This window comes from Opisthorchis viverrini (assembly GCF_000715545.1).
Source record: "Opisthorchis viverrini unplaced genomic scaffold opera_v5_398, whole genome shotgun sequence".
Taxonomy (NCBI): Eukaryota; Metazoa; Platyhelminthes; class Trematoda; order Opisthorchiida; family Opisthorchiidae; genus Opisthorchis; species Opisthorchis viverrini.
Genome location: NW_008752057.1, coordinates 219321 through 232745, shown reverse-complemented (window position 1 = coordinate 232745; position 13425 = coordinate 219321). Strand labels below are relative to the sequence as shown.

The window sequence follows — 13425 nt, the reverse complement described above, 5'->3', positions numbered from 1 at the left end:
AACTTCAAATATGGTCAAAACGTTTAGTAGAAAGTTTATCAGGTAGGGTCCCCGTTACCAGGCCGTCAAAAGTTTCTATTTAGTGAAAAAATTCTACACCACGATTACTCTCAGATGTGATGGGAGGAGAGCTTTTGTAAGCAAACTTGCGTGATGTATAGATTGAACAAACCTTTTAAGAAACAGGATAGAATAGCGGAACAATCTTTCTACGACGGAGATAGCATATGTTGGATTACAAGTGGGGGAGTAGTACAGGTTGTCTGCGAGAATAGTTAACTGGGCATATAAAATGAACAGATGTCGGAGTGAACTCGACATTGAAGTGATTGAAATATCTCCATCTAGTTTCTCAATATCTGGCTTGGACCGGCTACCGGAGGTCTGTTACAGCTCAATTACGCTCTTTCTGAGGAAATGGCCTCACTATAAAATTCGTTTAACAGTTCAGTCTCAGACTTGTGTGGTTGGTTGCAGTTTCAAGCTTTCTTTCTTTGCAATCACAAACAGTCTGACTAAGGCGATATGAATCTACCAGTTCCTACAGCTTCCATAGGGTAGCAAAAAGCATGGAAGTACTAGCTACGGCATGCTCTCAACTCTTCACTGGGTGGCAAACAATAGGAGAAGCAGGAATGTAGATGAGATCGTCAGTGTTACTGTCGTCCCAGAGTAACTGTAAGATCAGGTTAAATGTTCTTTGCTCTTATAAATTTGCGAGATAAAACGAGCGCCCATCTTCCAGGCGACAAAAATTCTGATAGATGTGGATGATGAATTATTTTAAAATATTATCGAAACTATACAGTTCACGGTGACCGAACAGGATGATTTTGAAGTCCCTTTCAATAATAAATAAACTTATGGTCATAAGGCAAGTTAGTCCGCTAACAATGAGATACTGCGTAACACAATGTGTGGACTAGGAGATCCAAGTGAAAATTCGGCACATTAAAAAACAGAATTTACAGAACGACCGTGAACCAGGTTCAATTACTAATCGGTTAATAGTCTGAGGTGGTGTGAAAACTCATCGGATTTGCATGAAGATCTCCACAAAAGTTTGATGCTACCCCCAATGCAATTTTGTGGCACTCATGCTACAGACATTATCGGCTCATCCAACTATAACTGTTAGAGTCCACGTGAAGCCAACTGAAGCCTCACTGCCTTAAAGGTTTTCTCAAAATGCTAGTTAGCATGCCCATCAGCTAGCTGATGTTACAATACGCTAGTAGAGGAGTAGCTACTCGGTAGGTTCATGTGTCGCACGGTGGTGTTAGCCTGCACAATGTCCTCATTTGTGAGCACGACTCCTGAGGTTAAGTATTGTTAACCGATTAGATGTACCGTGGGCGAATATCAAAGGCGGCTGTTATGCGCTACCACGTACATATCTCAACACAATCTCAGATACCTTACCAGTTGACCCTAAAACGGGCTTTAGCAACAATTTCCCCAGCCAGCGGCAGCAGAATATTACGATACGGCCAATACCACAAACACGAAAGCAATAATATGGTCAACTTGAAGGTTCACAGGCCTGAGGGATACCAACAGACAAATCGCATTAACAACGGAATATGATCAAAATATCGCCGATTCTTGGTCACGAAAAAGGATGAAGTGCACAAGTTGCAACCTATGTTGGTGTTAACAAAGACCCAGATGAACTTCTGGTTTGGCATAGTTTTCAGCTGGATGCACTTTGACCCTTCTGTAAAACGGTGGACATTTCAACTTCAACCTTGACGTTTCGAGATGAATCGACGTTGCGAGATATTCAGATGTCTGACAGCTCCAGTTAAGTCGGAAATAAGAAGCCACGTTTCAGCCTAACTGTCTTAGGTTGGACTTAGCTGACCAATCATGAAGAGTTGCCGTACTGTGTTAATATATTCTCCAGGATCGGGTTTTCCAAGATGGCTGGAGAGTGAATGGGCAAGATTTGTGTCGGCTGACAATGAAAACAATGAATGAAGAACCGAGTGGTGTCAACACTCTTACAGAATGGAGATTCTGCCGGTTTTGCGGCGACATCTCCTCTAGAGACTGAGTGGTAGCAATTCCAAACCAACTGAAAAATTTAGTTAACTACATTCGTTCGAACGGTCACATTGCGCTTATATTGACTATGGAAATAAGCACGAAAGGGAACGGTTGAGCCGCTTAGAACCGGGGCTGTGAATTTCAAAATCGAGTCTATTCACAATTTTGGCTTTGGTTAGGGTTTTGCAGGTTTGTGTATTTTTTGTACTTTGTTCATATTCACACCACTCTCGTTTGAACGGTTGTCCTCCTGTGCTAGCGTAATTGTTTTGGTGGGTTCACACCAAAAGGAAGCTTTGGAGCTCACTGGAGCTCATCAGTGGTGCATATCCAATGGCCGTGCTGGGATATGAACACCCGAAAACCGAAGTGCGAGGCGGGCGTGTTACCAACATTCGTTACAGTTTATCCGTCTATGAGACTTACAGCCACCGGTTCATCGTTGCAATTGGACATTTGCATTGTACCGACAACCGATGTCAAACATCATTGTCCCATAAGCCACGCTGCAGAAATTGTGCATAAAAAGGTCTCGCGTATTGCAAGTGATGACGCTTGCCATTCATTCGCGTGATCTAGGCTGCTGTTGACTCGAATAATGCTTCCCAGCCAATACATTGTCCACCAGATTGCACTGTGAGTACCGACAACCGATGTCAAATATCATTGTCCCATAAGCCATGCTGCAGAAATTGAGCATAAAAAGGTCCCGCGTATTGCAAGTGATGACGCTTACCATTCATTCGCGTGATCTAGGCTGCCGTTGACTCGAATAATACTTCCCAGCCAATACATTGTCCACCAGATTTAATATCATTTATCTATTAGTTGTCCAGTAGACATCAAGGAGGTTCTAACAGCAGCTTCTTAGCGGTTGTCCGATAAGATGGGACAGCGTGTATGATACAAAGTCTATAATCAAAGTCAGCATTTGGTTCATTGGCAGATGAAGCGTATCTAAACTGACTTTGAGAGACTGATTTAATAAATTTTGAAGTCCGGAGCATTAGCTCTGAACAAGTCGCGGGGAATCCTCTAGAATGGGGACAAATTAATAGAAAATGAATGTGGCATAACAGAAGGTGAAATACATTCACAGTGCGAGGCTACGTGACATGTTTGAGGATATATGGATTCTATATAATAAAGGTATCTCAGACACCTCTGTGACAGATTTGGAGTGTATTGACAGTTGGCTCAAATAACAATGTCACAGTCGGTAACTGGATGCTGATTCACTAGAGGAACGACCGAATCTTTGCGGCAGATGAGTTTCTGCTGAATAACTATAGGAATATAAAAAATCTCACAGTATACAGTGTTGAGGCCAGAACTTGGTTTTTTAAATCGAGAAAAATTATTACCTTACAATTCAAAGGACAAATATGGAATCTTAATAAGTAATACTTTCTGTACGCCGAGAAAGAACCCAACATGTCTTTTGAGCAAATGGTCAATTGAACAAGTTTTTCTCAGTTGGAAAGCAGACTTCCTCCCTAGGGGGAAGTATTTCGATTTTCGGTAGATGATGGAAGCCAAAGTCTCGCCGATTCAACCCTCTGCATTATTAATTAGGTTTGGTCCACTTGGCGACATTTATTTTACCAGAACTTGCAACGAGTTTTATTTTAACCCTAAAGGGGGTGTCTTGCGTCAGAGAGATTTCGAAATTGCTGGTTCTATTATGTGTTGAAAAGAGTAACGAAAGTTTTGGTTCGATGTATAGCAGGCCGCTCGCACCAGACGGTTTTTAGCCCAAAAAGGCTGCATGAGTCGAATTTTCACATAAGATCTTTCAGACTACTTTTTAATTCATTTACTGGATACAGAGCCGAATCGACCAACCACAGTATTTACTTGGGAAACTTATCAAACTGACCAGTATAGAGATAGATTTCAGCTCCTTGGGAAAAGCACATCGTGACACAACCGCAGTAAAGCCAACTAAACAGAACCGGATTTTGACACATTTACTTTTGGTTACCTGTTTTGGAGTGCATTGCTTCCGTTTTCACGATTTCCTGACGGCTGTCCGATTACCTCCCAATTACGGACAAGTCACGAATTCAATCGGGCAGGTAGAACCAATCTTTTGTGAAACTCAAAACGAGTTTTGAATCAATCCCACCATTTATTACGGATCATCAGCGGTGCTTATATTCTAAACTTTCCAGAGAATTTTGCCGACAAGTTGAGCCCAGTAACGTTTGGCCACCAACTAGCGGATACATTATGCTGCAACTAGACAAGATCCAGCATCTCTATCGTTCAGTAAAGGAGACCACGTCATGCAATTCAATGTCCTGCGTCAATATAAAAACCTCGGGTCATGCTTGCTCCGTATTCAGGTGGCCGTCAGGCGTGGAGTTAGCACCGAATTCAGTACAGTAAAACGGGTAGTTGTACGGTGAGAAGATTCTGTCTCACCCAACTGCATTGTTTTTAGCTACCAAACAGCCTTTTGAAATCCATGATGTACACATTGCTTGTCATTCGCAAAGAATTTGTAAAACAATGGTAATCTGCTTAATTTACTTTTGCTTTACGTTGACATATTGTTTATGTATAGTTTTTTATACTTTATATACTTTATATAGTTAGAATAACCACTTAGGAAGGAGCTACCCATACAACCGCACACTGATGATATCCCCTTGATTGGTGACGAAATGTCTACAATACAAATGTTGAGGTCGGTGAGCAGATCAACAGTCACCTAATTAAACGGCATGCTGTGTATGGTTGAACATATTTGGGGAAAGGGGGAGAACAATCATCCAGAGGCCTTATGAATGCTCGCAGCCGAAATTGGGTGCACCTTTACAATCAGCCACCGCGCACCCTTTAGCGGGTGAAGCTCGTCAGTCAGCAGGATACTCACGCCCAACTGAATCACCCGGCACATCTAAATTCGATTTCTGACTGAAGCCCAATGTGTCGAACATCATACGGCTACAACAGAGTGCAAGTTACCGTTTTACATAGAGCGTAAAAATTCAATTTCTGAGAAAGAATAGAGAAATGGTAGATGAATGGTAGATGATTAGTTGGTTGTTGATCTGTCCGCCCAGCTTGGCAGTGATTTGCAAACGTTTCGTCACCATTCGAGGAGACATCTTCAGTACGTAATCAACAGTGCGCTGAAAATATCTCCTCGAATGCTGACGAAACGTTTGCAAATCAACTGCCAGGCTCGGAGAACAGATCAACAGCCACCTGATCAATTACCAATTACTGCACCCGAGCTACCAATATTCCAACACATTATCAAGACAAGACTTCCATAGCCGGAAAATTTCCACTACTTGTAATGCTTTTCAGCATAAAGTTATTCAAACAGTGCGCATGCTACTGTGAAACCCGTGACCAGAACTAAACTTGTACAACTGCCAGCCAACAGAACTGAATGAAGAGCAAATATTATAACTTTTCAGTGAACCACGTCAGATCCTTGATGCAGCTGCAGTCGGTTTCAATCACAACTGAGCTATGCTGTTGCCGTCGTCAAGATTGTCCTCAGAGAACATGATTAATATCAAAATAATATCAATTTACTGAAAGAATAAATAAAACACGAAACTTCTTATGTTGCTTTAAGTTCTGCTTGTGCACATAGGCAGGTGAAACTAGGCCCATAGCTGGTTGAATAACAAGTAACGATCTGAATCTACGGTCACACATTCAATAGAAAAGAAACAAGAAGCTAATGCCCAAAGTTCCATGCGTATTGCGTTCCTAATAATCGGTTGGTTTGCCCTGAGGATGGCACCACTCTAACGGGATAACCGCCCAACGCTCGCATTGTAAACGCAATGATACTATTCATTCTTCGAAAAGTTCCACTCTCATTTTGCTTCATCGAGGTTCGCCGGCGTGTAATGACTAATTAAAGTAGGGTTAGTAAGGTGTCGAATTGTTCGTAGTTTTAACCATGGTCATCAAGAATAGATCACGCCCCCAGGGATTGCTCCATACAACGGTTGATTTCAAAGATTTCTATGAACATTATTCAACTTGATTTAAGTGTTTCTTGAGGAAAAGCGCTTGCGTGAAGGATTTTATCAGTCAATTTGCCTAGAGGCTAAAGATCAGAAGTTCCGTGCGGTAAGGAAATGAATAAATCATTGCAGTCTCTTCCAAGCGCAAAACTTTGGCGAAACGCTCTGGGGGATGATTTTCCACCGAAGACTTACATGGAAGTTATTTTTCGTGGAGTACTGTAAGTTATGTAACATAAACCGGTATAGTTTGCATACTTTGCATATACGTGAGACTGGGTGTACAAATTACTCTTGAAGTCTTAGGGCGTGCAGATCGCATTTCCCATCTGTATGCGGTTACATCCATATGGCTGTTAAAATCGTGTGTAATGTTTAGACCATTTTCAACTTTCCGGACGCCGACAGGTTTCTTTGAATTCAAACGACAGTTGATTCGAGAAATAACGGACGTGGAGATGCTGCACCAACGCATCTACTTTTCAATGTTAAACTCTCGGACATTCAGTTTGTTCTTCAGGATCGACAGCCGAAAAACAACTGGACACTCAGTGATTTCTGCTTTTCGAAATAATATTCCAGGTGATTGGATACTAAACAAAACCATCACAACACGAATTAGACTTTCTTCTGGTTTACGTCTTCGGTTTTTAATGGATAGAGCTCACCGCAGACTGGTATGTGTTCCACTTCACTATCGTGCCACCAATAAAAGTGCTTGTTAGATTAATCATCCCCAGTTTTAAACTGAGGATGCATGGATATTCTGCTAATATCTTATTTTAACAGGAAAATGATTACTGATCCTAATTTTATGCCCATAGAAGTAGAGGTTAACTTTATCTAGAAATGAGTGCAGATAACGTAGTCTGGACAATATTGATTATGACAGAACAATTCTCCAACAACACATCATGCTAAAAATCCTACCCAACTCTACTGATCCTTCTGGACACATTGTGAAACAGTGGAATCCTGCGTTCTGTTGCATCTTCATAGCAAGCATTTGGAAACAAATCTTTCTTCACTTGGCCTCGATTTTCTGCTCCCACTCCTCTATCCACCCAAACACAGTTAAACCGTAACACTTGGGAAAAACAGCAGCACATTGTGTCAACTCTGATTCACTCAATCGTAAGGGAGACGAATCTTGGAAATGTCAAGCCTCACCACCATCCTCGCAACGTGACCGTACAATCTTTCACCCATATTCTGCCACCACATCAATGTGTTCATCGTCCTCTGTAGTGTAAACTCATGAGCATGTTAAAAGAAAAAAAAAAAGCACACAAAAACAAAGATGAACAAAACAAAATGCCAGAGGTGAAATTTTAATGGCGTTTGAGCCAAAAAGAAGATTACTCTCGAACCATCTATCATAGAATTATCATTTGAGTTGCTGTGGATGGGTATACGCGTAAACTCATAGCATGTTAAAAGAAAAAAACGAAGCACACAAAAACAAAGATGAACAAAACAAAATGCCAGAGGTGAAATTTTAATGGCGTTTGAGCCAAAAAGAAGATTACTCTCGAACCATCTATCATAGAATTATCATTTGAGTTGCTGTGGATGGGTATACGCGGGTGTTTGCCCAGATGAACAAAATAAATTTGATTAGATTCTTTCGTTTTTGGATTGGCCACTTGTGCATTACCGAGTAAAATGGTGGAGACGCGGTTTGTTTTGAGTGTAAACAGTGGTTTGTTTTGCGTTGTTCTAGGTTATTGTGTTCTTTTATTTCAGAGATCACCCTTGCTACGTTGAAATTCAACTACCGTTTTTCCTGGCAGAACAATTTGTAGTTAATTCCTAGTCTATCTAGGATATGACTGGATAGTTAAAAATAACGATCGCATCTCGTGTTGCGTACCGATACGTCGAACGGGGCATCACATTTTCATAGCGTGCGACGCCACAGATTTGCAAAACGAAACATGTTTCAGGTGCAATTTATGAGATCTAAGTTAGTCCTGATATAAGGCGCTGAATCGCGTTCGGAATTTTACACAAACCTGAAGTTCCATTTGGCCAGTGAGCGATGGGGATCCGTTGTCTTCGGCAATAAGTACGTACTTGTACGATTTCTTCGTTTCCCAATCCAATGGCCGAGCAAGCTTTAAATACAACTGACTGGGCGACTGACTCAGAAAGGGTGCCTCTGCCACATTAGTTATCGCATCAGGGTAGTAGGAACTTCTAGCCATCGGCGTATCATAAGAACCCAAAGACTGATACACGTTACCCGGGTGCGAGATACCTGGCATGACTTCTGAGCTGACAGGTGCAACTTGTACCAGTTCGAAAGTGTCGTCATTTTGGGAATGTAAATAGTACCTGAAAATGAGGAAAACAGAACGGGAATAAATGCACTTGGCATATAATCTGGGCCTCAAAAACAGTTTTTGAGGCGTAACAAGATTAATAAAATTGATTTTTTTACAAATAAAAACGTCAAAGTCTGTTCTAAATTTAGTATGACAAAAAATCTTGAGGCACAATGTTACAGATCCCTATTACAGCAGACATGGTCATTCTCTTAGTTCTTTGTATCATGGCTGTGCAATAAACAGATTTATCTGGAAAGTGTAGATACGAGTTTTTATGAAAATATTGAGAGTGAGAAGACTCAAAGGAACAATTTTCCCGTGAGAAAACCTTGTGAGGTTACCTTCATTAAACACAAGACCATCATCAAAAGCAACTTTTCGCTGTTGTTGATGAGAAAATGTTTGAACGAATGAAACATTGAACCTTCCTGTAATTCCATAACCCACAGACCATCGTCTTCCACCGCGCCTCTGGATTCAGTGAGCTGCGAATTCACGCAATTAGGGCTTTACAGCATTTGCCTTCGAATCTATTGTACTTTAAGTTTTGCTTGGTTATAACGAAGTTTTCACGTGTGTACGCAGGGCAAAACCCGAAATTTTAACATCAAGACTAATACTATTGATTCAAGTGTTTAGCTAACAATTTCAACGAAAAAATCATCCTTAGTGAGACGTAAAAGCAAACAGCTCGGACACTGCCTGTTTATTGGAGGCAAACAAATGCACCGTAACCGGTGGAGTACACGTTACTGGGTTAGCTGGTTGAGTTGAATGATGTCAAAGCGTAGACTGCGAACAAATTCGTTAGACGCACGCTCTCGTAGACCTACTGGGAGGGTGTTACTCAAACACCAATCACCGTAAAACTCACTCGACCCACCGTCCTGTACATACATCAACCAGGTTTTGCAAGCATAGGCCGAATTAGGTTGAGTAGCAAAGTGACGGGCTTGATCTTTGATCTTCGGAGTAATTTCTCTTTAGTACCGTAATACAAGCCCGCCCGAGGAGATGCTCTGTGATTATTATCCAAGCGAGACTTGACTTTATCCTTGGACCATCCGTTAGGAAGAATGGTGGGTTGTAAACATTCTTTGGCACCACTCCGCTTTCTTTACCTTTTGCACCAGAGTAATGTTCTAGTAGACAAAAAGGCTTTGGTTTGTGAGACGCTGGTCTCAAGACCAACGAAAGAAACCCGCTGGCTAATCCTACTAAGATACGATGTTTCCCGTAATGATCTGCATCGAGGAAAACTATGTCAGCCGTCAGTCCACTGTCTTTAATAGGTACATTCTGTCCAGCATCAGCTGACATGAGGGGCTGTTGACTGGTTACTCGAGTGACTGCTCCTCAGGCATCATCATCATCACTATTATCATCATAATCATCATCATCATCGAGACGATGAGACCAGTGTTCAACACCAATGCTTCGCTGCCATATATATGGTTCACGCGTATATTGGGAAGACTCGCTTTTGGGGTTTCTTTCACTTCGATAGTAGTATGCGTTGACTGTTATTTCGTCAATCATGCAGCCCCCCAGCAGGCGGCTACTTAATACAAATTGTGTGGTTCGAGAATAGGCCGTGATATCCTATCTAGGTGCTGGTTAGTCACCACTGGTTGGTCAATCATTACCCAAGGGAAAGGTTTCAGTTTTGACTCTCCTAGGGGGATCGTCGGATGTGTGGAAAATGTAACGCCTGACACAAGAGAAACCACTGTGTAATATCTCCACCCTTCTAGTGTTGGAGGCCGTACTCCAAGGGGGAAATCTTTACCACAATTTCAGCAACCTTTCATGTTGTTCCATTCCTTATCAGCCAACGTTTCTCACACGTTTCTGGTGGGCAGCACCCTTGTAAAGCCCTCAGGGGAATAGGTGTGTACACAGAACGTCGAATATACGGCATTGAACTGGTTATCAACTGCGGTGACAACTAACCACATCAAGTACGGAACTGACTTAAGAGTGGAGTGCGACCCTGGGTAGACCAATAGGACTAAGTGCTAAGTAAGGCGGAATTTAAGTGGTTTTTCGAACAGCTTAAGACGGTTTGTTACACATGCTCTCGATCTGAGTGCTGATGTTTTCATCGTTCATGTTCAGAAAACAGTTGTTCTTCCACTAGATGGTGCATTTCCCCGACAATATTTGCGCACATAATTTCACATTCCGCCATCTCAATTACATTGTCTGGTAATCGCATCAGTAGTTCAGCCAAATAACAAACAGAATGAATTCAAATAAACACTTTGGTTCATCCTCTTTCATTGAATAAGGTTCTGTTTACTTTGTAATTTTACCTTCATGGGTACTTAACAATTAACAATTCCAATCAGAGGGACTTATGTGGTTACGTATACAGATATCAAGAGATTCAGTTAACTCACGGATGCTATGCAATTTTATTTTTAACCATGAAATGCTTCCATTGTTTCCACACCACAATGGTCTGTTTGAATTGCAAAAAAGTCCACTGGTCACATTTGGACCATATACCGAAGCTGTCTTCAAGAAGTCGAGAAATGACTGATCATCAGGTGCATCTCTGCAGAATTTCCCTTTAATGCTTGCCAAGAAGTCGGTACCCTGAGTTGATCACATTCTTATAAAAGACGTGTTTGAAACTTCAGACCATTAAATCTGGTACCATCACATGCGACTCAAGGTGTATCCACATGAAACTGTCCTACAACTTACCTTTTTAATTGTTGTTTCACTTGTCGTATGACCAATTACTACAAAAGTTCACCTTATTTCAATCGCAGACCAACTGCAAATTCTTGGTCTCATGTTTCTTGGTCACATATGGCAAGCAGCCGTAATTAAGCAGAAGTAAGCCTACTCTGACTGATCTCTAGAAAGGCGACCACTGTACGGAACTAACCGAAGTGGCGAGAGCAACATATTAACTTCAAGTCTATGACTGAGGAATTCGGCCAGTTGGTAGAAAATCTTGCCCAGGTCATCTAGCCTATCTGCATGTGGTTTGTGCTCACAAAGTGCAAAGTCATGGTGCAGGACGTACATGCTTTGAAAACGTCTCAGAATTTGTGGAGTGACACTGAAAGTTGGGAAATCTTACAGGGGTTTCGAAATTTGCGTTAGCTTTGACAGTGGCATGGCAAACGAAGTCAACGCTCAAATATCCAAGGCCAGGGTTGGTTTTGATAATTCGCACAACTTGTGGCATCGAAAATGCATCTCACTGGGTTTCAAAAGACGCATGTGTCTACATGCACTGCGGGGTGTATTGTTATACGCAAGAGAGACTTGGCCACTCCGGCCGGAGGATCTGAAACACCTTCAGAAACTATGGGCCGGCAGACCGAAGTTAGTGTAGTCCAAGCTATCCGCCCCAATCCAGATTGCCTGAATGAATGCCTGGGTTGTTGACACCTCGGAAGTACGTTGTAGGGCAGTCTTTGGTCATCTCACTCATCCACTGCTTTTCTTTAAATTGTAATGCATTATTCGGATAAACTGACGTGACAGCAGGGAAATGAAACACCAATGGTCCCATCTGACGTTACTCTCAATGGTGATGATGATGATGATGATGGTGATGATGATGAAGACTGGAAAGTAATCGGATCATGGAAACTCTGTCACGCAAGATCCTAAATTCTTGCTCAGGCCTATCAAGAGATGCACATGGCTGACTATCAAGTGCAGGTTACTTACCAAAAATACACCCTGTTGATTAGTGCGAACGACAGCCAACATAAACCGGACGCATTTCCGCGTCCAATAGGCTGACCGGAAGGGAGGTCGCACTTAGTGACTTGTCAGTTCATAAAAAACGTGGAGAAAATATAGAGAGATGTAACAATGAAGATGCCGTATAATAGAGTCCTATAAACGTCAATGTGTTCTTAAAGGGTTTTTGAGTACAACGTAAAGTGTACGTGGCCTGAACTCTGCCAATCCGCCTCAAATTACTTCCAAACTCTAGTACTGTGACCCAGTTGTCATCGCGTTCTAGATCTAACTGTATCCAGTTCGCTGAACGGCACACTTTCATGAATCCAATATATGTTTGAGGGGATTGGCAATATGCGGCGATGGTGAATGTTCTTCAAACTGCTTTTCCTTCAGTGAGTCCACAGCAAATTTCAAGCAAGCTTTCTATGTGGTACCACGAGAAGTGTTGACGATTCCTAATCATTTACGCGCTCAAGGACATTGGAAAAATGTGTTAGCTATGAGCACGGTTGACCATTTAACTAAACTCCTGGTAGTTCTGAGTTATCCAAATGAAGTTTGGTTATTGTACAAGATGTCAGATTTTCTATCAATAAATCGACTTTTTCTGAAATGCAATATAACAAGTTGCTACATGCATTTATCCGTGTGGCACATCTTAAAAATATGGACACATTTAAATGAGCAATCTTTGGTTTAGGGAATGAGTAAACATACATGACGTTCTCCACGAAATGAAAACACCCCCAGTAACTCTTATGGGCGTGCCGCGAACAGCTGCCAACTGAGTAGGCATTTGACCCAAGTTTACTGGATGTGAATTGATTATTGTAAGGCCAGTGGTGTTTATTATCTTTCAATAGCAAGGTCAGAGCAGACCAAGGTCAGTAAGCTGTATGTGTTATTGATTAGCCGTACACCTCTCAGAGCTGGATGCTGACTAGGTGTTCATTAATCGATGAGCAAATCTAATACCGGACAATTACGGCCAAGGAATTATTCCGGGTTCCGAAATTCACTCTGGCTAGGATGAAGGCCAGGTATGCACTGTTCTAATAAATTTCTTCTTAGAGTGAACCGATCTTCAAATAATTTTTTGGAAGTTTACAAAGTGGGAATCACACCACAATTTGAACTCTTTCATTCGAAGCCAAAAAATCACCTTGCTCGTAAATCTAAGCCCAGCCGCACAAAATGTGACATTGCTAACAACCAATTCAGGCACACGGATCCAAACTAAAAGAGATTTTAAGAGCGTGCACCCATTCCCCTCCTTACCGCATATTAGCTCTCACTTAATGTTCCTCCCGCATATGGGACTGTATGACAGT

General features: G+C 41.8%; 1 protein-coding gene across 1 annotated transcript in view; it reads right to left on the bottom strand.

The window, feature by feature from the left end:
• Window positions 1-13425, bottom strand: part of T265_10723 (hypothetical protein) — a gene marked incomplete at both ends in the record, with an annotated part of 92346 nt that overhangs the window by 51552 nt on the left and 27369 nt on the right. The window contains one exon of the mRNA XM_009177183.1: window positions 8063-8384. Within this exon, the coding sequence (XP_009175447.1) occupies window positions 8063-8384 (322 nt within the window). The remainder of the gene's footprint in view (window positions 1-8062; window positions 8385-13425) is intronic.